The sequence below is a fragment of the Chelonoidis abingdonii genome, chromosome 4 (genome assembly GCF_003597395.2).
Source record: "Chelonoidis abingdonii isolate Lonesome George chromosome 4, CheloAbing_2.0, whole genome shotgun sequence".
NCBI lineage: Eukaryota > Metazoa > Chordata > Testudines > Testudinidae > Chelonoidis > Chelonoidis abingdonii.
Window position 1 is genome coordinate 108,779,394 of NC_133772.1, and position 23,770 is coordinate 108,803,163.

The 23,770-nt window shown below is 45.0% G+C and overlaps 1 protein-coding gene across 1 annotated transcript; it reads right to left on the reverse strand.

Moving 5' to 3' along the window:
- Positions 1-13,721: 13,721 nt before the first annotated feature.
- On the reverse strand, positions 13,722-16,875 carry CLEC14A (C-type lectin domain containing 14A). The gene has a single exon (XM_032789960.2). It carries the CDS (start codon positions 16,755-16,757, stop codon positions 15,465-15,467), a length of 1,293 nt encoding a protein of 430 aa, XP_032645851.1. The 5' UTR covers positions 16,758-16,875; the 3' UTR covers positions 13,722-15,464.
- Positions 16,876-23,770: the final 6,895 nt, after the last annotated feature.

A 23,770-nucleotide genomic window follows, 5' to 3' on the forward strand; every position in this document is an offset into this window, starting at 1 on the left:
GTACCAATGGAAGACTTAACCTCCCTGGTTTGGTGGCTCAACCCCAACTCGGTATGCGGGGGGATGCCATTCCATGCCCCACAGCCCTCCATCTAGTCCTAGCCATGGACACATCATCTCTGGGCTGGGACGCTCACCTTGCGGACCTTCGCACACAGGGCCTTTGGTCCACACAAGAGAGAACCATGCACATCAACGTACAGGAACTGAGAGCAGTACGCCTGGCATGTCAGGTGTTCCTCGAACACCTTCAGGGCCATTGTGTCACAGTCTTCACAGACAACACAATGGCCATGTTTTACATCAACAAGCACAGGGGAACGCAATTGTCCTGTCATGGTATAAATCTCCACTCTGAACCTTAGCGTCCAAAAGATGGGGTACCAGCATGAATTCCTCTAAGCTCAGTTACCAGCTTAGTACTTGTAGTGCTGCCACCAACCAGGAATTCCAGTGCCTGGTACACTCTGGTCCCCCCAAAACCTTGCCCGGGACCCCCCCACGACCCAGACCTCTGGATCTACACAAGGAAAGTAAACCCTTTCCCCCACCGTTGTCTCTCCCAGGCTTCCCCTCCCTGTTACCTGGAAGATCACTGTGATTCAAACTCTTGATCTTAAACAGAGGAAATTCACCTTCCCCCCTCCTTCTTCTCTTCCCTCCCAGACTCTCCTGAGAGAGACAGTAATCCAACACAGAAGAGAAATTAGCTTTCTCTCCCCCTTCCCCCTTTCTCCCCACCAATCCCTGGTGAATCCAGACCCGTCCCCTGGGGTCTCACACCCAGAATAAAAAACAATCAGGTTCTTAACAAGAAACTTTTAATTAAAGAGAGAAAAACAGTAAAAATTATCTTTGTAAATTTAAGATGGATTAGGTACAGGGTTTTTAGCTATAGGCATGGGAATACCTCCCAGCCTAAGTATTCAAGTACAAATAAATCCTTTCAGCAAAATACAAATTTGAAACTCTTTCCAGCCAAATGCATAGTTAAACTCCTTCCAGCCAAATGCACATTTGCAAATAAGAAAACAAATATAAGCCTAACTTGCCTTATCTACCTAGACTTCACTGTTTTGAACTGATAAGAGCCTGTATTGAAGAGATGGAGAGAACCTGGTTGCACGTCTGGTCACTTTCAGAACCCAGAGAGAACAACAACCAACTAACGCCACACGACTTCCCTCCCTCAAGATTTGAAAGTATCCTGTCCCCTGATTGGTTCTCTGATCAGGTGACAGCCAGGCTCACTGAACTTGTTAACCCTTTACAGTCAAAAGAGACATAAAGTACTTTTGTTCTATTAATTTCTACTATTTGTTTATGACACGTCCCCCCTCTGTCAGGAAGTCATTTGCCTGTGGGAATTCTGCATTGCCCACTCAATCAACCTGGTGGTGTCTTTTCTCCCGGGAGTCCAAAACACCTTGGCAGATCACCTCAGCAGGTCCTTTCTGGCTCACGAGTAGTCAATTTGTCTGGATGTTATCCATTCAGTTTTCTGGAAGTAGGGGTTTCCCCACATAGACCTTTTCGCCTGTCGCAAGAATCGGAAGTCCCAAGTGTTCTGCTCTCTCCAGGGGCGCTCCCCAGGCTCTCTATCGGATGCCTTCCTGATGCCATGGAAAGGCCACCTGTTGTACACCTTTCCTCCATTCCCATTAGTCCACAAGGTCCTTCTCAAGTTACGCAGAGACAAGGCCCGCTTAATCTTGATTGCCCCAGCGTGGCCCAGGCAACATTGGTACACCACTCTCCTCGATCTGTTGGTGACCACACCAATTCCACTTCCGTTGTGGCTGGACCTGATCACTCAGGAGCATGGCTGACTGTGTCATACAGACCTGCAACCTCTCCATCTCACAGCATGGATGTTGCGTGGCTAACTCAATCTGAACTACGCTGCTCCCTCTTGGTGCAGCACTTACTCTTGGGTAGCAGAAAGCCCTCTGCTAGGTCCACGTATCTGGCCAAGTGGAAGCATTTCTCCTGCTGGTGTGCCCTGAGCAATACTGCTCCCCTGGAGATGCCAGTACCTACCATCTTAGACTACCTCTTGTCCTTGAAACAGCAAGGCCTGGCGATTTCATTCATTGGAGTACACCTAGCAGCGATTTCAGCCTTCCACCCGGGCAAAAATGGGTGCTTGGTTTTCTCCAATCCCATGGTCAGCAGGTTCCTCAAGGGATTGGAATATTTGTACCCACAAATTCAGCATCTGACCCCTTTGTGGGACCTCATCCTGGTTCTATCCAGACTCATGGGTGCCCCATTTGAGCCCATGACCACTTGCTTGCTCCTGTACCTCTCCTGGAAAACAGTTTTCCTTGTCACCATCACCTCATTGAAACTTGTGTCAGAGCTTCGAGCCCTCACGTCGGACCCACCGTATAAGGTGTTTCATAAGACCACACCCCACCTTCCTTTCTAAGGTGGTGTCTATCTTCCATGTCAACCAAGACATCTTCCTTCTAGTCTTCTACCCAAAGCCGCACACTTCTCGACAAGAAAAACAACTCCGTTCCCTAGACGTTCAAAGGGCCCTCGCCTTTTACATTGAACGAATGAAACCTTTTAGGAGGATGACCCAGCTGTTCGTAGCTGTGGCAGACTGAATGAAAGGCCTTCCAGTCTCCACACAGCGCATCTTGACCCGGATTACATCATGCATCCATATGTGCTATGACTTGACTGGTATCCCAACTACGCACCTTACTGCCCATTCTTCTAGGGCTCAAGCTTCATCCTCCACCTTCCTGGCTCATGTGCAGGGCCTCCCAGAGGGGGCTGAAAGTGGGGCAATTTGCAGAGGCCCCCATGAGAATATAGTATTCTATAGTATTATAACTTTTTTTTAATGGAAGGCGCCCCTGAAATTGCTTTGCCCTGCGGCCCCCTGAATCCTCTGGGCAGCCCTTCTCATGTGCCCTTACAGGAGATCTGTAGGGCAGCAACTTGGTCATCAGTACTGTAGCGAGGTGGTGGGATACCCCACAGCCCCACTGAGGGACAAACTTCCCCTACCACCACCATGGGCGGAGCCACTGGGTCCTGCGCCCGGCCCTCAGAGGTCACGGCGCAGACCCAGAAGTATAAAAGCTCGCCTGCAGAGCTCAGTCAAGGCCCAGACACTGCAGGGGCCACACGTCTGCGGCCACTGCCAGCCAGAGCTCACACCCAGCCAGCTGAGCCTGCCCCGTGCTCGCTACCCCAAGGAAGACTGGCCGAGCCTGTCCCACGCCAGCTACCCTGAGGAGGACTGGCCAAGACCACCCCGCTCCAGCTACTCCGAGGAAGAGCCGAGCCTGCCCCACGCCAGCTACCCCGAGGAGGACCGGCCAGGACTCCCCCGCTCCAGCTACCCCAAGGAAGAGCCGAGCCTGCCTCTTGCCCACTACCCCGAGGAGCCACTGAGCCTACCATTGGCTACTTACCCAGAGGAGCCGATGGTGTTTGAGACTGCCAGTGACGCTACACTGACTCAGGTACCTTACGAGGGGGAGTGTGGAAGTAGCCCAGAGGCAGCTGATCCCCGTCTGGTTGCAACACTGCCAAAGCCAATGTCAATGTGTTGCAGCCAGGATCCCCACTGACAGCAGCGAATCTCTACCGCTGCTAGGGCCCCGGCCTGGGACGCAGTGGAGTGGGAGGGCCTGCGTCCCCCCTGCCACCCCATTCCAGGGTGGCAGACTCCCCCTTCCCCTGCTGAAGCCTATGATTACTGCTCAGTCCTGCCTGAGGGCCTGCGCATTCAGACAGTGTTTGTTGCCCTGCCTGAGGGTCTGAGCATTCGGACTCAGTGTTCGCTGTTCTGCCCTGATCTAGGGCCTGAGCTGGTTTTGGACTATTGACTCAACCCTGCCCGGGGTCTGAACCCAGCTAACCAAATGTGCGTTAGTTCCTAGGACAGCAGGGCCACTGGCCGGCGAGCTAGGGTGAGGCAGTGGGATATTCCACAGCCCCGCTGAGGGACAAACCGCGGCCGCGCCACTCTACAAGTACATACCTTCACTTCCCACTATGCGATAGTGCAGCAGTCCAGGGGTGATGCTGCATTTGGTTCAGTGGTCCTTCACTCCACGACATCTCACTCTGACCCCATCGCCTAGGTAAGACTTGAGAGTCACCTAATTGGCATTGATATGAGCAAGCACTTGAAGAAGAAAAGACAGTTAATCACCTTTGTAACTGTTCTTCAAGATGTGTTGCTCATAACCATTCCAAACCCACCCTCCTTCCCCTCTGTTGGAGAAGCCGGCAAGAAGGAACTGAGGGGGCGCTGAGTTGGCAGGTGCATATATCTGGCGCCGTGGGGGTGCTGCTCCAGGGGGTCCCTCAGCCAACCTACCAAGTGTTGCTAGGTAAAAATCTTCCGACAATCGTGCACACACCTAACTGGAATGGATATGAGCAACACATTTCGAAGAACAACAGTTACAAAGGTAACAGTCTTTTTCCTCCCGCAGAGCCCATCCAATGAATATTTCCACAGAAGGGGCTGAGTTGCCACAGTTTCAGTCTTTTGAATATGGTCTGCCTCTCCCCACCCCTGGCACTGTGGGGGCCCGGGGCAAGCAGCGCGGGGCTGAGGCAGGGGAGGTGCATGGTAGGCTCAGTCCAGAGGCAGGAGGGGGCAGCTCCCTGGCAGCTCGGGCTGCCCAGCCACTTGCTCCATCAGTGCACGAGCGAGATCCGTGCCCCTTTCCCTGCCTGGTGGCACCCTGCAAAGCCCACTTAGGCGGGGAAACACGGCGCCACCCTGGAGAGACTCAGAGCAGCAGCAGTGGCGGCGGCAGGACCCCGCCTCCCTTCCTGCGTCCTGGGCCCTGCTTCCCTTCCTCCCTGGCTCTTCCCACATTCTGGGAGCCCCTCTTGCAGCAGGGTTCTGGCCAGGGTCAGTTCCCAGCTTTTTCCAGTCCCAAGCAAAAAAAAATAAAAGAGGCCAGAGTACTGCCTAAAGCACATGCTTGGAATGCTGGTGCCTAAAGTCAACCCTGGCTATTTTAGTGCTTAACCATGATGGAATGGGAAGTGCCAATATTGGTAGTGTGTGGTGATTATGAAATCAAGACAGATAACTAGTTTTCTGAATCAGGATTAAATGGCCACCATGATGACCCCAGGAGGTATTGGCTCAGTTTACACAGCTGACTATGCTCTTGATCTAGTGTTTAGTTTGGCACTGGAAGAGAAGAATTGTATTTGAAAATTATGGGCCTGATTTTCAAGAGGTTCTGACTGCACTGCCAGCTCTAATCAATATCAGTGGGAGTTACAGGTGTTCAGCACGTCTGAAAATCATGCCCTACATTCATTGCATGGACTAACCACTACTGATTTTTGCCCCAGATCCCTCTGTGGCCTCATCAAAGATTGAGCTCACAACCTTGGCTTTAACAGGCCAATGCCCAAACCACTGAGCTATTCTTGCCCCCCAGCTGATGATAGCGTGCTTATCTCCCGTTGGGGTGAAAGAGCTACTTTAAGGCACTAGCTGTGAGAACTAAGGGAACCTGTTTGCAACAATGCTAGCGAGTTGACTGACAAGGTATTTATTGGTTAGAATGCACTGTAATAAAACAAAAAAGGTGTATCATTTATCAGAGTGCCAACTAAAGCTCAATGGCGCTTTAGCTGGATGAAGTGTTGTCAAGGTTTTTCCCCCCACTTTGAACTTTAGAGTACAAATGTGGGGACCTGCATGAACATTTCTAAACTTAATTACTAGCTTAGATCTGGTAACACTGCCACCAGCCAGAAATTCAGTGTCTGGCGCACTCCCTGTCCCCCCCGCAAACTTCCCCCTCTCTGGGTTGCCTTGAGAGGCTTCACCAATTCCCTGATGAATACAGATCCAAATCCCTTGGATCTTAAAACAAGGAGGAATTAACCATCCCCTCTCCTTTTCCCCCACCAATCCCTGGTGAGTCCAGACCCAAACCCCTTGGATCTTAAAACAAGGAAAAATCGATCAGGTTCTTAAAAAAAACCTTTTAATTAAAGAAAGAAAAGGTAAAAATCATCTCTGTAAAATCAGGATGGAAAATACTTTACAGGGTACTCAGATTCATATAGCCCAGAGGAACCCCCTCTAGCCTTAGATTCAAAGTTACAGCAAACAGAGGTAAAAATCCTTCCAGCAAAAAGAAACATTTACAAGTTGAGAAAACAAACCTAAGACTAGCACGCCTGCCTGGCTGATTACTTACAAGACTGAAACATGAGAGACTGATTTAGAAAGATTTGGAGAGCCCGGATGTGCATCTGGTCCCTCTTAGTCCCAAGAGTGAACAACGAACAAAACAAAAAGCACAAACAAAGACTTCCCTCCACCAAGATTTGAAAGTGTCTTGTCCCCCTGTTGGTCCTCTGGTCAGGTGTCAGCCAGGTTTACTGAGATTCTTAACCCTTTACAGGAAAAAGAGACATTAACCCTTAACTATCTGTTTATGACAAGTGTGCAAAATAAAATCCTGTGTGGAGTCTACTATATTATATAATCAAGCAGAGACCAGACATGGATAAAAGGAAAATGCAGAATGCACGGATTTTTTGAGTAGAAAAAAAATCAATAGCACTATTAATCAATTTCTTTTCCTAGCATCATTGCAGATTTATTTTGCATATGATCTGACTGAGGCCACAGGGAGAGCAAAAAATAAATAAATTCTAAGCTAAATTGAAAATATAAAATAGGTCCTTTAAAGAGTTTCTGATTCCTTTTGGAAGAACTGGAACAAAGTTCTAGTTAAAAACATGTATTTTGTATCTTAGATTCTGTAGTTTCTTCCTTTGGCTTTTTGTTCGTTTAAAAACCTATATGAAAAGCTGCTTATTCACAGCCTAAAGACAAGGGGCCAGACCCTCAGCTTATGTAAATTATTGATGTCAATGGAGCTACACTAGTTTATAACATCTGAGGCTCTTACCTCTTGGTTCCTGCCCCAAAGAGTTTGTCATCTAAACTGATCACAACACAAGAGATGGAGGGTGGAATAGAGAGAATGCAGTGGGGGGGAGGAGGTACTTGGATAGTACAGTACATGTCATGTTAATTTTTAGCTGTTCGCCTGTTCTTTATAATTATGGTGGGGGGAGAGGTTGGTGGGATTATTTTGTTTGTTTTCAATTGTTCAAAGGAATGGATGAGAAGATCATTGCTTGCAGAGGAAAGGTGGGTTCTGAGTTGTGTGACTAGATAACAAGTATGAGAAGTCAGGACTAGGGGGGAGAGGGTAATAGGAGCCTATATAAGACAAAGGCCCTAAATCAGGATGTCTGGTCACCCTAGCTCTGAGAGGAAATTGAAGGTTAAGAAATAATTTGGAGGGAGAACATCCCAGGCACATTGACAGTATCAGAAAAGGCATGGAGGTGTTTGTAGGAGAAGAGAACATGGAAGGAGGCAGAACTGATGGAATGCTGACTCTGACCAAGGGAGTGGCAGGTGACCAGTGATCACAGATAGGCGTGGACAGAGCGCTACATAGCCTTGAAAAGGGAAGGAGTTCGAAATGGAGAGAGAAGGGACACAGGGTGAGGAAAGGAACTCTTGTAGGGATACAAAAAACAGTCTTTGGATTGTGTGGCAAGGCTTAGATGTGGAAACGGAGCATCATCTGGACATTAAAAAGACCTTCCATGTAGTCACTTTATATTATCTGGGATTCCTGCTCCAACAAATGAAATTTCATTCACTTTAAACAAAAGAGCCAAAATTCTGCTTTCAGCTTCACCTTTGTAACCACAGAAGACAGCTTTGCAGTTAATATAATATTGTGAGTATAGTGAGTGGAAGATTTGCTGTAAATATGCACTCAGACAAAGGATTCCCCACCCCCACCCCAAGTCTTGCCCACAATTCCAGAGATAAAACTCTATCTTTTGATAAAATAAGTTAAGTATATGAGTGTTGAAACTGCTGCTTTGAAAGCTAGTGGTTATTTATAAAGGTACAAGGTATCTGAGCTTTTTCTAAGAACTGAGTATTACCATAAGCATGTTGCTGGGTACCCATAAACTATAGGACAAAAACCTAGAAACCAAATAGATGGCAGAAGCAGTATTAGAGAGAGAAATCCTAGTTTTCTTTGATTATTTTTATTTTTTTTTAATATTTCAAACTGTTATAATCTCAACCAGGTGTGTATTTGTTTTTTAAAATGCTTTGAAGCATACGAATTTTCGTTTTGGCCACGTTGAGATTTCACTTTAATCCCATAACACTGAAACCTTTAGTAGTTAAATTATTATTAAACAGTTTTTGGACAATTAACATTTTATTGCTGATTATATGATGAACCTAAATCATCAAATATCCATCATACATTCATGATCAAAATGTACACATCCCAAAGGATGTCTATAACTGTCTACACTACCTTGGAAGGAATTAAGAGATTAGAAATGAGATTCAAGAGATGGCAAAGAGATGCATTTCTTGTACTACTGTGCTAGATGAGAGATGTGGACCTTCAGTTTTTTTAACATAGATTCATAGATTTTAATGACAGAAGGGACCATTATTTATTTATTGTGTTACCATATTACCTAGATGCCCTAGTCATGAACCATGAGCCCATTGTGCTATGTGCCGTACAAACACAGGACAAAAAGACAGATTGTGAGATCTTTGGGGCAGGAACTAAGTAAGTCATCTAGTCTGACCTGTATAACATAGGTCATAGATATCTGATCATTTAAAAGATTGAATTATATAAACATGACCAATACAATATAAGTGTTCTAGTAGGAGATGGAGTAGTATGTTTCATGTGTCAAAAATCATTCGAATAACACCCACTTTTAGGTGTAGTATGCCATGTTCAAAAACCATGCTGCTGCAGTGACATGCATGGACCAGGGCATGACATCTCTCTATCAGGGCTGGCTCCAGGCACCAGTGCAGGAAACAGGTGCCTGGGGTGGCCAATGGAAAGGGGAGGCACATCCGGGTCTTCGGAGGCAATTCAGTGGTGGGTCCCTCAGTCCCTCGCAAAGGAAAGGACTGGCCACTGAATTGCTGCCGAAGAATGAAGCAGCGCAGTAGAGCTGCCACCGATGTGCCGCCAATCGCAGGGGGTTTGTTTGTTTGTTTGTTTTTTCCCACCTCTTGGGGCAGGAAATAAGCTGGAGCCGGCCCTGCTCTCCATCCCACTCACATTTTGGATATATGGTTCCATTTCATTGTGGTCTCTCACAAGTGGTATTACATGATAGTTAAACAAAAACTATACACAATTTGTCCCTCCCAGAAGTTTTAATATATATTTATGAATTTATCCAGACATATGGACTTGATTCTGCTCTGATTGAAGTGAATGGCAAAACTTTAATTGACTTAATTAATGCTGGATCAAGCATGTTTCTTAATGCTGAGTCTTGCATTAAGGTTATTGTGTTAGCAGTTATATGTGCTAAACTATATTTTGCAAACTGGCCATTTATTGGTTGTACATCTGAGAAGACAATGATCTAAATGTAGGGAGTTGGAGAAAAGCAAGGACTATTTCCCCCTGCTCCCAAAATATCTGTTCTCTGGGTTTTAAACATTCCAGAAATTTTCAGCCAACAAATAATTTTTCTCCTCCTCCTCCCATATTTCTGTGATATGCATCACAGGTGGATGTATTTATTTTGTACCAAAGTACAAATTTAAAGTCCATCCAAATATCTTGGGTTCAAACCAAATTCAAATGTTATTGGGTTTGCATTTTATTTAAGAAAAAAATACATAGACAAAATAAGGTTAAAAACAGAGCAGAAAGTATGCAGAGTGAAAAACAAATATAAAGAGGGAGAATGTGAAAAAAGGTGTAGAGAGAGAATTTCTGTAAAGCAAAAATAAATACAGCATATACAATATCCAGGGTACCCACACATACTAACTTTGTTTTTGAGGGGTTTTTCATCTCTGATATATAAAACACCTTCCCTTTAGGTAGGACAATTTTTTATTTATTAAGTTTCCCTTAGGACAAAATTACAAGTAGGGGGAAGAAAAGATTTATGACCTAGTTTTGTAAACAGCAAAAATACTTTGAAAGCTTTAAGAAACGATGAACTCCACGTGCTTTACCTAACCTATAAAGCCAGATTGTACCTCCGTAGACATGCACAAGGGAGGATCCCCCGACTGCATATCTCCCCTTCCTCTACACAGAAGAGATGCACTAAAAACCTTGTGGAGGGCTCCCTGTGTGTTCAGTGTCATATCAAGGGGTAGGGGAGTGAGAGGAAGGGCAACTAGAGAGATGCACATTGCCCACCCCCACCCATGGAAGTTAGCTGGAAAAGTTAATCCAGACTCAGGCGCCTGGAGCTTTGTGGCATTGGACCCCATGGTAGTCCAGCTCCAGTAAAGCCATAGTGCCAAGGAGTGGGGACCTGTTGTCATAAACAGATAGCTAAGGGTTAATGTTTCTTTTACCTGTAAAGGGTTAACAAAGGGAACCAAACACCTGACCAAAGGACCAATCAGAAAACTGGATTTTTCAAAGTGAGGGAGGGAACTTCTGGGTGTGTTTTGTCTTTGTTCTGCCTGTTTGTTTTCTCTCGGCTATGAGGGGAGAGCTTTTTTTTTCTATCTCCAAGCTTCTTTCTACCCTTCTGTTCCCAAGTTGTAAGTACAAAAGGAAAAGCAATAGGTTTATATTGTATTTTGTATTTACATGTGTAAAGTTGCTGGAATGTTTAAATTGGATATCTTTTTGAATAAGGCTGATTATTCATATTTTCTTTTAAGCAATAGCCCTGTGTTATGTCATCTTGATGCAGTGATCATGTCATGTGTTTTTTCTTTCTTTTTTATATAAAGCTTTCTTTTTAAAACTTGTTGGATTTTCTTTTCCTAGTTAAGGCAAGGGGATAGGAATCTCTGTGCCAGGAGTACTGTCTCTCTCAGGGAAAGACTGGGAGGGGGGAGAAGAAGGAGGGGGGAAGGTAAATCGTCCTCTCTGTTTTGTGTTTCAAGGGATTGAAGCAGGGAAATCTCCTAGTATCCCCAGGGTGGGAAAATCTGGGAGGAAGTAAAGAGCAGGAAGGGAAGTGGGTTATTTCCCTTTGTTGGAGGCTCAGGGCATCTGAGTCTTGGGGGTCCCCCAGGGAAAGGTTTGGGGAAACCAGAGAGTTTATCAGGTACTCAGAATCCTGATTGGTGGCAGCAAGATAGGATCCAAGCTGGTAATTAAGCTTGGAGGTTCATGCTAAGCACCCAGATTTTGGACGCTAAGGTCCAGATTTGGGACAAAGGCTTATTACGCCTGTGGAACCAGAGTTGCTGTGTAGGTACAGCCAGATGCCCCAGGATCTGCCAACTTTGGTGTTGTTTTTTTCTCAGGGCAAACCTTGTCCCAGCAGGACAATTTGAGGCCCTCTCCATGAAAAACCCCAGCAGAGATTTCCATGTCCCCCCTCTTATCGTTTTTCACAGTGACGGAGGCAACCTAGCCCATTGTGACTTGGTGAATAGATATCCTGTTTCATTATGTTCCTCAATCTGGAGATGCAAGACCTTTGCATGCCCTTTCCTTCCATGCAACTCTAGCAATTTCATAAATAAAGTACCACAATCAAGATGTAGAAAATAAGATACTTCACTTTAGTTCATAATTTATGCTCTTGGGGTCACACTTTGTCTTCTGTCCATGTACTCCCAGTGAAGTAAATAGAATTTGAGAATTTGCATCCACTGACCGGGAACTTATGTAAACACATAACTAACTTGAGCTTTGGGCTTACAATGCCTATGATTAGGCAAATCAACCAACCACAAAAATGTATAAATTATCTAGTGGCCTATACAGCCATGTCTCTGGGTGATGCCAGACTTCATGCATTTTGAATAAGTTACATCCTCTGAGACAAATCCTGAGAGGTACTGAACCCCTGCAACTCCAAATTAAAGTGAAAGGCAAGTGCAGGTGCTTAACAGCTCCTAGAATACAGTCGTACGTGTGCAAGGTTCCTGGAAACAAAGAATTGCCATAATTTAGTCTTGAAAAGACAAAACTGTTTGAGCAGTTTCATAGCCCTGTTTGGAAATCCAGTGTCTGAAATGGGAAAGTGATGAGGATTTTGTGTTAAAAATTTTGCAAAAGTAAGGCAAGCAAGAGTTTCCCCAAAGCTCCCAGTGACTTAAATTATGCAAGGACTGAAAGCCACATATAATCAATTAGTCACTTTTCAGATATATGCACATCTGAATACAGAATCAGCCCTCCTGGATGGCTTATATTTGAGATGAAAAGCATTTATCTTTGCAAAGTATAACTGCAACTATATTAGAAAATATTCAAATTAGTAGTCAGTTTGTTTTGTAAAGACTAGTTCATCTCTGATTCTGGGGAGGGCCCATGAGGTGATTCTTTGAGGCCCTCCAAATGTATCTGTATTTATTTATATGCAATGAGGAGACATTTGTCCTCCACCTCATTCTCCTGTTCCAGGGTAGATGAAAAAGTCACTTCTGGAGTTTATGTATAGATGCCACCATTTAAAAAAGATTTTTCAAGATTACCAAACACCAGACCAAGCCAGTTTTCCAGACAGTCTGACTCCTGCAGCCCATGGAGCCAGCTGCCCCAAGAGTCAGGCAGCCAGGGAGCCGGTGGCCTGAGAGTTTTCCAACCATTTCTGCTCCTGACTCCTAATCCAATGGCCCATTTATGATGAGGTATTAACTCCACGATAACCTAGGAAGAGTTAATGAGGCTGACAAGGGGCCAATTAAGCAGATAGGCCATTGATTAGAGCTGGAATCTGGAGTGGAGGGTGAACCTGAGTTTCCCTATTAACCACTGAGAAGTGGAATAGATAGGATAGTGATTGAGAAGCCTGCCTGAGACAGTTTGTAGGGAGAGACTGTAATGCCTCAAAAGGGGGACATAGTGACCTAGCTGGAGGGCTAAGCCATGAAGAGAGAGCAGCCTCATTCGGGGGGCAGCATGGTATGTGAACAAGCAACAGAAGGGCCACTGAACATGGAAGGAGCTAATACCCAGAGCAGCCAGAAAGAGGCATCCCACCAGTTAGTGCACCCTGTGACACCATCTTTTTGAACAGGAGTTCTCAAATTTCATTGCACTGCCACCCCCCTTCTGACAACAAAAATTACTATACAACCCCAGAAAGCGAGGAACCGAATCCTGAGCCCACCCAACCTCCATTGCCCTGTGGAGGGGGGCAGGCAAAGCCCAAGCCCCACCAACCCGGGCAGGGGAGGGGCAAAGCCCAAGGACTTCAGCCCCAAGCATGGGGCCTGTAACCTGAGCCGTGCTGCTCAGAGCTGAAGCCCTCAGACTTTGGCTTCAGCCCCACATGGTAGGGATCAGGATTCAGATCTGGGCCCCAGCAAGTCTAAGCCTGCCCTGATGACCCCATTAAAATGGGATTGTGACCCACTTTGGGGTCCCGACACACAGTTTGAGAACCGCTGCATTAGAACAAGTAGCCAGCTTGGAAGGAGCTTATGGTGGACCTAGTGCCATCAGCAAAGGTTGGTGCAGCACTGTACCACACAAATATGAATTGGGCTGCGATTCCCCTGCCAAAATCAAAGGACCCTTTTCACAGGTCACAAAAACTAGTTAGGTGGAGGCTGAGGTAGAGGGTACTCTAAATATTTCATGATCTTTAGGAAAAATCACTGTGGCAAACTTTAGCCATAGCAAAAAGAACAGGAGTACCTGTGGCACCTTAGAGACTAATAACTTTATTTCAGCATGAGCTTTCATGAGCTACAGCTTACTTCTTCGGATGCATAGAATGGAACACACAGACAAGAGATATTTATACATAGCATCACTTTATGTTGGTGTACATTTTCAAAGCTATCTTTGCATGAAAAAGGTCTAGGAATTTACTTTGTTTCTGAAGCCAAATCCTCAAAATTAGGAAAGAGGGGGTCAAAGGGGAAGAGGGAAAAAAGGCCAGGTCTGGATAGGGGAAAAATATGGGAAATGTTTAAGAAACAGACATTTCCAAGCTCTTGTGTCTTTTAAATGAAGCAAAGGTTTTCTGTGGAACAGATTTGGTGGTGATCCAGTTTACCTATCTCTTACTGCACTCAGAAGACTTCAAATCAATACTTACCATTAATACCCTAACTGAGAATCAACAATGCCATAATTGGAAGGGAGTATCAGCATTCTGAATTGCAAAGAAAGTAAGTTGTGTGCCCAGACTGATAACTGATTTATGGGACTTCTGAAAGGAAATCACAAAGGGATTGCATCACCTAGGAAGGACACACAGAGGGCAAACCTTCCATTCTTTACTCACAGGGGAAACCCATTGAAATCAATACATCAAACTTATGTGACGAAGAAGAGAAGAATTTGGGCTATACTTGGACTCATGCCCACTGTCATAACCTGAGAAATTTGGCAACATTCTGGTTGTGCAACTCTGGGTATCATGGGGATGGCTTATTTGCACTCAGGAAGTTTTGCATCAAACTGCCTTAAATCTAAACACTTTAATAGAAAAATGGGAGTTGTGCAATCATTTGTGCAGAATATTTTGTTGCTCAACTACAATACAAAACTGCATATTGTATGAAGAAGCAAACTAAACAGGGATTTAGGTTCTAAAACATCTTTTATTTTTCTTCCATGGACTGATATAAAAGTAACTCCCCATTAGCCTATCTCCCCATCTGCAATTTAATGATTTTCCAAATACAGCAATGAATTTAACATTAAAAAAAATGTCTGGCTAAGAAGTGTTTGGATCTGAGTTCCCTCCAAAATTATGGATGTGTATATTTCCAAATGTTCAAACAACAATTAAAAATAAAATTAAAGCTCCCAAGTACCACTCAAATATTCTACGTCAAGGGATAATTTACAACTTGTAAGGCACCTTGGGCCACATTTTCAAACTTGGTTGCTTCCAGGAGATGCTAAGAACCCAAACTCCAGTTGAAGTCAACAGGACGCTGGTGATCAGCACTTCTGAAACTCAGGTCCCATCCTCTATATTTTATTTAAGTAGGCACCTAAATAGGTGACCTTCTTTTCAGAATGTGATTAAAAACTCCCAGGGAAATTACCAGAAGCTGCAGGTGCTCAGAACCCCTGAAAAACAAGCCGCTTAGATGTCTAACTTTCAGCACCGGAGTCTGGCCATTTTGGCCATAAAGCATAAATGCATTAAAGGCCACATCAAACCCTGTGTTGCAGAGATCCCAGCCAGACCCTTCCTTTGTCAATGCATTGTCATGGGCACGTCTGCCAAGCGTGGCAATTTACATGAATACGTTTAAAAAACAGAACCAGGCGATGAGATTTTCAAGGTTTCATTGAAACATCGCCAGACCCTTCTTCTCCAGAGAGATGCCTTGACACGAAGAAGCCTCCCTCCAAATGAGTGGGAACTGCCAGCTCAGCCTGGGGCCACTCACACGAAAGGAAAGTCAGGGCTGGTTCATTTCAAATTAAGCTTCCATGGTGCCCTAGAGGTTCCTAATTCCCGGGTGGAGCTTCCTCCTCCGGGCTGGGCTCGCCCTGCCATCTCTCTGCCGTGTCTCCTCGGGCCTCCAGGGAATTCTCGGAACTGGTGGTGGTGGCCTCTGGATCACTCTCTGGGGCTGCTGCTGGAGCTGGCTCCTTGCCGGCCCCGCTGGCTGAGGAGGCGCTCTTAGTGAAGCAGAGTTTGAAGACCACCAGCACGGCCCCGACCAGGATCACCACCGTCACCACAGCGAGGGCGACTAGGATGAAGACATACGTGGGGGAGGAGGAGGAGGACTGTACTTCCCCAGCGGTGCTTGGCTGAGGGCTGGAAGGAGGGGAAGGCGCACCCGAGCTGCTGCTGGCGACAGTCCCCCCCGCAGACAGGGTCGGGTCGGGTGCCGCTGTGGCCGAGCCCCCGATGTGCCCGGGGCGCACACAGGATTTCTTGTCGGCCCCCAGGAGGAAGCCCTGGGCGCACATGCAGAGGAAAGCGCCGTGGGCGCTGGTGCAGTCTCCGGGCTCCATGCAGGCTCCAGTGCTGGGGCTCTGGTACCCGGAGGGGCAAGGGCACAGCTGCTCCCCAGCGCCCGTCCAGTTGTAGCCGCTCCGCCCCAGCTCGCAGAGCAGCCGCACGTCTCCCCGGGGCCCGGCGCAGGCCACCACGAGCTCAGTGCCCGGGGGGCTGAAGTCCAGGGCGGCGCTATGCAGCTGGTAAGGGAGTGAGTAGAGGAGGCTGCGGGCGCCCTGGGGCCGCGGAGCGGGACAGGTGCCGTTGTACTGGTACTTACACACATAGCCTTGGGTGGTGTTGCGCTTGCAGGTCCGCTCCTTCCAACCCCAGGGCTCCAGGTCCTGGCGCCCCGCAGTGACCTGCAGCCCAGCGCACCGCCGGGTGAGGCACGACCTTCTTGGCTCTTTCACCCACTTGTCCAGTTCCTTGGGCTCTCCCTGTGCCTGCTGGGGGGCCGCCAGCCAGGAGAAGCCCCGCAGCGGCCTTTCCCTCCGGGTGCATTGCTGCTGTCTCCTGACCAGCCCGAGCCAGAACACCCAGGAGCCGGGCTCGGCTGCAACCACTCTCAGCAGGGCGAGGATGGCCCGCACCTCTGCCTCCCCGCTGGCCGTGCTCAGCGCTCCCCCGCGCACAGCGCAGGCCTCCTGGGCTCTGCCAAAGGGCACTTGGGCGAGGTGGACACTGTAGCAGGCGCCAGAGCCTTCGCACCGAGTGTAGTTCCCCCCGGGCTCCTCAGCGCGGCACAGCACAGAGCAGTGCAGAAGGACGCACAGGGGAATCGCTCCACGCATCTTCTCTTCCCTCTGTGAAGTGCGGGAGGACTGGGTTCTTTTGGCACTTCCCGACCAAGCTGGAACCCCTCTGTTCCCTCAAATTGGAACCAAGCTCAACCCCAGCCAACTATGTCTCCTTGCAGCTCCCAAGAATGTCTTGAGCCTACCGCCCTCCCTCAAAGGAAATGTGTCAGGAGTGAGGTTTGACCTTAACATCCTTGTTTTGTTGAAGTACAAATGACAAATAGTTCCCCCCTCCCCGCCCCCTGTACGGAAACAGATTAACCCGAGCTGAAGATTAAGCAAAAAAAAACAACCAACACCAACCAACCAACCCAAATCCTTTCCTTGCCTCCATATCCAGGTAAGTGAATGGAGCCAGCATGAGGTGGGGGCAGTATAGCCCCATTGTCATCTTTCAGGTACTCAGATTCCAGTTCTGGGTGCTTATCACTGCTGAATGTCGGGCCTCTATTATGTAGTTTCTCTCACACAGTTCTGCTGGTGTCTCAGGCTGCCTATCAGGATATAAAATCAGTTTAGTTAAACTAGTGCAACTGTTAATTCCATCTAGTTAAATTGGTCCATAGCTCTAATTAACCCCCCACACTCAAACCATTTTAACTTTCTTAAATTTGTTTAGCTGTTGTCAGTAAATTACTCAATGAAGCTAAACTGATTTAAAGCAAGCATTAAAATGGTTTAAATGTGTCTGCATTAGAGGTTTGCATTGGTTTTAACTAGTTTGATTTCCAGCATCTGCAGTAATATTCAGGCACTGTTCTGTTGTCTTCATGTTCTTATACCGCACCCATCATTGTGGTATTTGAGCATCTTCCCTTGATGCATTAGGCCAGGGGTAGGCAACCTGTGGCACGCGTGCCAAAGGCGGCACGTGAGCTGACTTTTAGTGGCACTCACACTGCCCAGGTCCTGGCCACCGGTCTGGGGGTCTCTGCATTTTAATTTAATTTTAAATGAAGCTTCTTAAACATTTTAAAAACTTATTTACTTTACATATAACAATAGTTTAGTTATATATTATAGACTTACAGAAAGCGACCTTCTAAAAAATGTTAAAATGTATGACTGTCACGCAAAACCTTAAATCAGAGTGAATGAATGAAGACTCCACACAGCACTTCTGAAAGGTTGCCGACCCCTGCATTAAGCAATGTGACTTGCAAGGGGTTCCTTCTCCATTCCTCTCCCTGGAGGAGAAACTAGCTTGTGTAGTTTTGTTTTCTTGTGTGTGATTTATTATGAGTTTCTAATGTTTGAATGCTAGGGAAAGGAACTGCATTTTGCACTTGGAACAAAAAGTGATGAAGTTTGTGGTAATGCTTCATTTCTGTGGAAGTGAGTTTCAAAGTCTTGGATCAGTCCCCAAGAAGGTTCTGTCTCCTGCCCCAAGAACCGTAAAAAAAGTAGACCTTGCATTACTTTCTTTGCAGTGTAAACTCTTTGGAGTAGAGACAAATGAGGATTATGAATTGAATCCAAATTAAAACAATACCCCTGGGTCCATGGGTTGCAAGGTCAGGCTCTAGGTTTTCACCTGTGACAGCAAGGCAGAATTTGAACTCTGATGCCTAAAGATAAAAGGCAACCCTACTAACTCCCTGCAACATGAAACTTGGAAGGAAAACATATGTTAATACAGTCTAAATCTTTAATAAGATTTAAATTTCTTCTAATAGGAAGCTTTCCCAGTGAACAGAATGTCTTAAAAATGAATTAGGGCTAAATTGAATCACATTAATAATTCTGAGCCATATTGTACCGCAAATTTTGAAGCAGAGCTTTGAATTCATTTAGCTTGTGCTTTGCTATTGTTGATCTTTCCCCAAAGTAAAGTTAGTTCAGCTATTGTCATTGCCAAGGTTATTACAATTATTTCACTAAAAGATATTAAAGTATTCAGGTGAAAAGAATTTCATGTTGTAACTGGGTATATGAGACGTCATCCGGATACAATTGCAATGCATTTGATAAAAAGCAGCATGATGTGTCAAGTAGATACTTTTGTTAAAAGGCTCAAATGGGGGAAAGGGCACTGACTTCAATAGAAGTGCTAATGGACTAGTTTGTCACAGCTGTTACTCAGCCCCACAGGAAAGTGAGACCCTCCTTATTCTTGTGCTCAGCTGTTCAGATAGTGATTCAGGCTGTGGGGAGGAGAGCAAGGGTGGTGAGTGAGAGGGCAGAGAGCAACATGCCCCAGAAGGAGCCCTGGCTCCAATTTCCCAGCTTGGAGCCCACAGTAGCTGGTTGGATGTACAGCAGGGAGGAAACTGCTTTATGACGAAGGATGAAGTAACTTATTCTTTCCTTATAACAAGCAGGAAAGAGAGGAGCTATGACACGGAGTCAGAATTTGTTCTTTGGACTATTCGTGGGGCAGTGCAACTGTGCGCAACCTAGTCCAATGTCAGTAAGAACTACTTGTGTGAGCAAAGATTTCAGGCATGGGCGGTAATGTGCTACATGTCCTTACATATCCTATTAGCCACTCACTGCAATGTGGTCTGTGCTCAAGGTTAACTAAAAATTAAACAATACATTCATTTTGCCTTTTACTATTAATTGATTATGTATGAAGGCTATCCATCTATACTATGCCCTGTCACCAAAAAAGTGTTTTATTTGTTATATTAGAAACATCAGGTCTCCACTTCTAACTCTCTGTTGAAGTGCATTGGCAAAAGGCTGAGAAACGTGAATCCTGATGGCATACAAGGTTGCAAACTTTTCTGCTTCAAAATGGAATTAATTTAGTTTGTAAGAGGTGCTGGACTGATGGCTCTGGGTGGATACTAGCAGCCATTATTAGGCACAGAACAAGTAAAGCAACAGCTGCAAAAGAATTTCTTACTCCAACGACAGACCTCGAACTTGTTCTGAAGAATCTATCTTTAGGGATGAGAAGGCAATTCAGTCTCCATGCCCATTCACTCTTGGCTTCTCTTCTGAAACTGCCGGTGAGGGCACTGATTAGAACCAATTGTGATTGCTTAGCCACTAGGAAATTGACAGATTCTACCAATTCATTTCACATAGTAGGCCATCAGCTTTAAACTTCCTAATAACCTAGGCTGGATATGAACCAACAGTTCGGAGATGACAATCTAATCATAACCAGTGACCTGAGCCATCCACTCCCTCATGAAAAAACAAAAATGTGAACTTACTGGGTGACAGAATGCTTACGACTTAAACCAACACCCTCCACCCTATCTGCTATTTTTAACTATGCCTGCACCCAGTTAGGTGAATGTAGCAGTGGGGAGTCCCACAAGACTGAATCAGGGTAGGAATAAGCATATTTTAAAGTAACAAATAGCTCTAATTAAGCCCTCCATTTTTGGAGTTCTTTTGCTTTGCCATTTATAATTAATTAAATAAAAAGAAAAAGAGCTCTCTCATTAAGCAAGTTTTTCCATGCTCTCATCGCTCTATTTCCAAAGTACTACTTTCTTTGTGATCTGACAATTACAACACCCAGTTACTTTTACATAAGCGCTGTTATCCGTCTATATGAAAGGCCCTTAAAACATCTGGTTTATGAAGAAGACAATAGTAGAGGTTATGCAGCAGTCGGTTGCATAATATCAAATATGGCCAGTCTAATCATTGGTCAGAACCTTAACAATTACTTTAGTTGTGATTGAGATTTTTTGTGTTATAGCTTGACTCTTTATGATAGCATTATTCAATGTTCCACATACAGAATTTGATCTTTTGAGAAAAAATGTGGCAAAATCAGTGTTCTTTTATTAATAGCATGGGGCATTTTCTCCGATGTATAGCCATAGAGTCTACCTGTTTTGGGTAAGACATAATGGAAAATCAAATGAGGTATTAATAGAATCCTTTTTTAGTAAGGATTCCATCTTGCATTTTTATAGCTGAGCTAGAATTATTTTCATGTGATTGACCAAGAAATTGATCAGCACATATTTCACAATTGAAAGGGTTTAAGGAATATATTTTCACTAGAGGTAGACTGAAAGAGTGATTGTAGGCTGCTGGCATGCCTCTCCCAGCCCAGGGAGGGCTAGCAGATTAGTTACGAGTCACAACCAAGTCTCTTTCAAGGCCTTCCTTCAAGACATGGTTTATTAATTCAAACACAAAAGAAAATTAGTCCCCTGACAAACCCAGGTTGCAGGTCCCAAAGACCTTTCCTTTTGTGACTCTCTCTGCTTCAGGGCCTGGCACAGGAGCCAAACTCCCTCCTGCAGCTCTCCTCTGACATCACCTGACCTTTTCCCAGCTGGGGCTGATAAGGGAACAGTGCAGGCTGGCAATGGGCCCTAAAAGGGGCAGGCCTCCCTGTTGTAGGGATACACTAAATTTAATCTTACTAAATGCTTTACTTTCTTTTCCAGATGCATTGGGGGAGATTCAGGAATCAGCCTACTCATGCAGGAGACAAGACAAATGATTACTTAGAATGCCACTGAATGGTAGACAGGGAGACTAGCTAAGATGCCCAGTGGCATCCATTACCCCCAAGGTGATATGGGAAAGTGTTCTGGGGGGCATGGTGGGCTAAGTTCTTCTTTGGCAGATATTGTTTATTTTTGGACCAGCAACAAAATAATTCTGCTAAGTTCAGTACCCCCAATTTCCCCACTTCTCCACATTCCCTGCACAGAAGAATGGCTCAAGGAACCTCTACTCAGCCCCTGAAGCTCTGCTGACACTTACTCCCCAAGCCATACTGCCTTGGAAAACCAACCCAGAATTTGTCCCTGAAGTCCCACCACTCTGTTAGAGCTAAGGGCTAAGTCAGAATTTAGCCCTAAATCACCTAACACTAACAGACACTCTGCATAAGTGAGAATCACCATCATAATTCCTAAAAAGAATGTCTCTGACAGGTGATCTACTGGGGTATGACATCATAGCTTCAGCAATCAGTGCTGCACAATACATATGTCATTTCTGAAGCATTGCTTTAGTAAAATAACAAGCCCTACCCACATTTCACATATGAAATCATACATGAGCTTGGAAGAATACCCTCTGATTATATGGTCCATTAGTGGCCTATAGGTATATACTTCAAGAAAATGTTTAGGGTGAAATACTGACCCCACTGAAGTAAATGAGACCAAGCTTTCATCCTTAACCTCATTGAATTCTTACAATGAAAATAAAAGAATGAAAGATTTCACTTAGCATTTATATTCCATGTTGCAATTTTGTTATTTTACAGAAAACAGGAGAGGAAAGGAAAATGAGAATTTCTGTTCTATCGTAACAACTTACACTATCACAAACATTTAATTATTCACTTTCAAAAAAGACTACGGTGATAGCAATACTGACTTACAAAGTTATGAAGCAATAACCCAGTAGAGGTCATGCAAGTTCCTATCTATCATAATAACTATTTCCAATGGCACTGTCTCATAGTTTCTGGATTTCCCCCCCCTCCCGAAATAAAGCATATTTCACAGTAATTATTGAATCAATGTGTATCATATAAATTTTAGCTAATCATTTGGTGAAAGGTGGGACAAATGAAATAAAGTGATGGGAGGGGGCCACGGAATCCTCAAAGTAATTTTTACATATTTATTGTAACTCAAAATCTATACTGTGTCCGCTATGCCTGTGTATTTGTCATGCTCTCTATTAATAATTACATAAGAAAATAATTTGTGTGGTAAACAATTCTGTTTACCTTTAATAAAAAGTTAGCAATGTAGGCTCCAATCCTGCAGTAAGCTCCAGGAAGGAGGCCCCCCAGCATATGCACATTTAGTACACTAAATCACTAGCAAAAAATGTACCAATTCTCAATACTTTTTCCACAGTAGCCTATCTATAATCAAAAAAACAGTATTTGTGAAAGTTGGGATGATCATATAACTCTGATACATTCCATCACTGCTTGAAAACTCTCAAAACCTGGTACATTGCCTGGTCTATTTTCTAGCCTGGATCTTCACGCAAAAACTCTCTCTGGTGCCAATGAAGATTTTGCACAAAGACTGGAGGGAGAGAATAGCCATACAATATTTTCTGTAAACTGAAAATAATAACAGGAAAAACTGCAGATGTTTTTTATCATGTTAGTAGTATGATTTGTTATCTTTTCCCTATCTAGTTTCCTCCCTCTGTCGTACGGGTGTCAAACACCCAACCTGTGAGCCAGATCTGGTCCACTTGATGTATTTTTGTGGCCCCGCATGATGTATTCAGATTCTGCAGAATCTAAGCTTTCATTTAAAAATATATCAATTTTAGCTCTTGTGGTAGCAAAAAGAAAACATTCCAAATGTCAGCTGAGTATATCCATTTGGTGTTGTCTTCCTAAGTCTGTAGACAGCCTGAAACAATGATTTGGAGGTGTGAACTCCCCTATGCCCATTAATTGAATTGGAATATTAATGCTAAAACCTAATGATGACACTTGGACAGCTGATCATTTTAGGGATAGAATAGGAAAAGGGGCTGAGCGTGAAGCACAAGGTGGGTGGGAGTTGCCACATAGAAGGAAATACAGAGCCAAAAAGGAAGAGAGACACAAGACAGTGAAGAAAAAGGAGGATGGAGAATGAATAGAAACAAAAGGCAGAAATAGTGGTCATTCTAAACTGAGTGGTGCTGAATCAGGTACTGAATAAATAATTATAATAAACAAAAGTTTAGGCCCAGATCCACAATGGCACTAAAGTGCTTAAATCCCAGTTTCAGGCTCACTTCAAACTACAAACTCCCCACTTGGCTGCCACATAACTTTGCAAGTGCCTAAACTCATTCAGTCCCTAAATTTTCATGGTGTAAGTTCCCTAGGTACCTATGTCTTTGCCTTTGGGCATACACTCTGCTGCCTGTGAACATGACTACTGGATCAGGCCCCATTCACTATCCATCCAGAATAAGCAGTGGGGGTGCTGGCGGTACCAGTGCCCAAGGCATAAGAACATAAGAACACCCATATTTGGTCTGACCTAAGGTCCATCTAGCCCAGCATCCTGTCTTCCAACAGTGGCCAGTGCCAGGTGCCCCAGAAG

What these genes read in the sequence shown, in the direction of transcription:
- CLEC14A (XM_032789960.2), bottom strand. Translation starts at nt 16,757, where the DNA reads ATGCGTGGAGCGATTCCCCTGTGCGTCCTTCTGCACTGCTCTGTGCTG.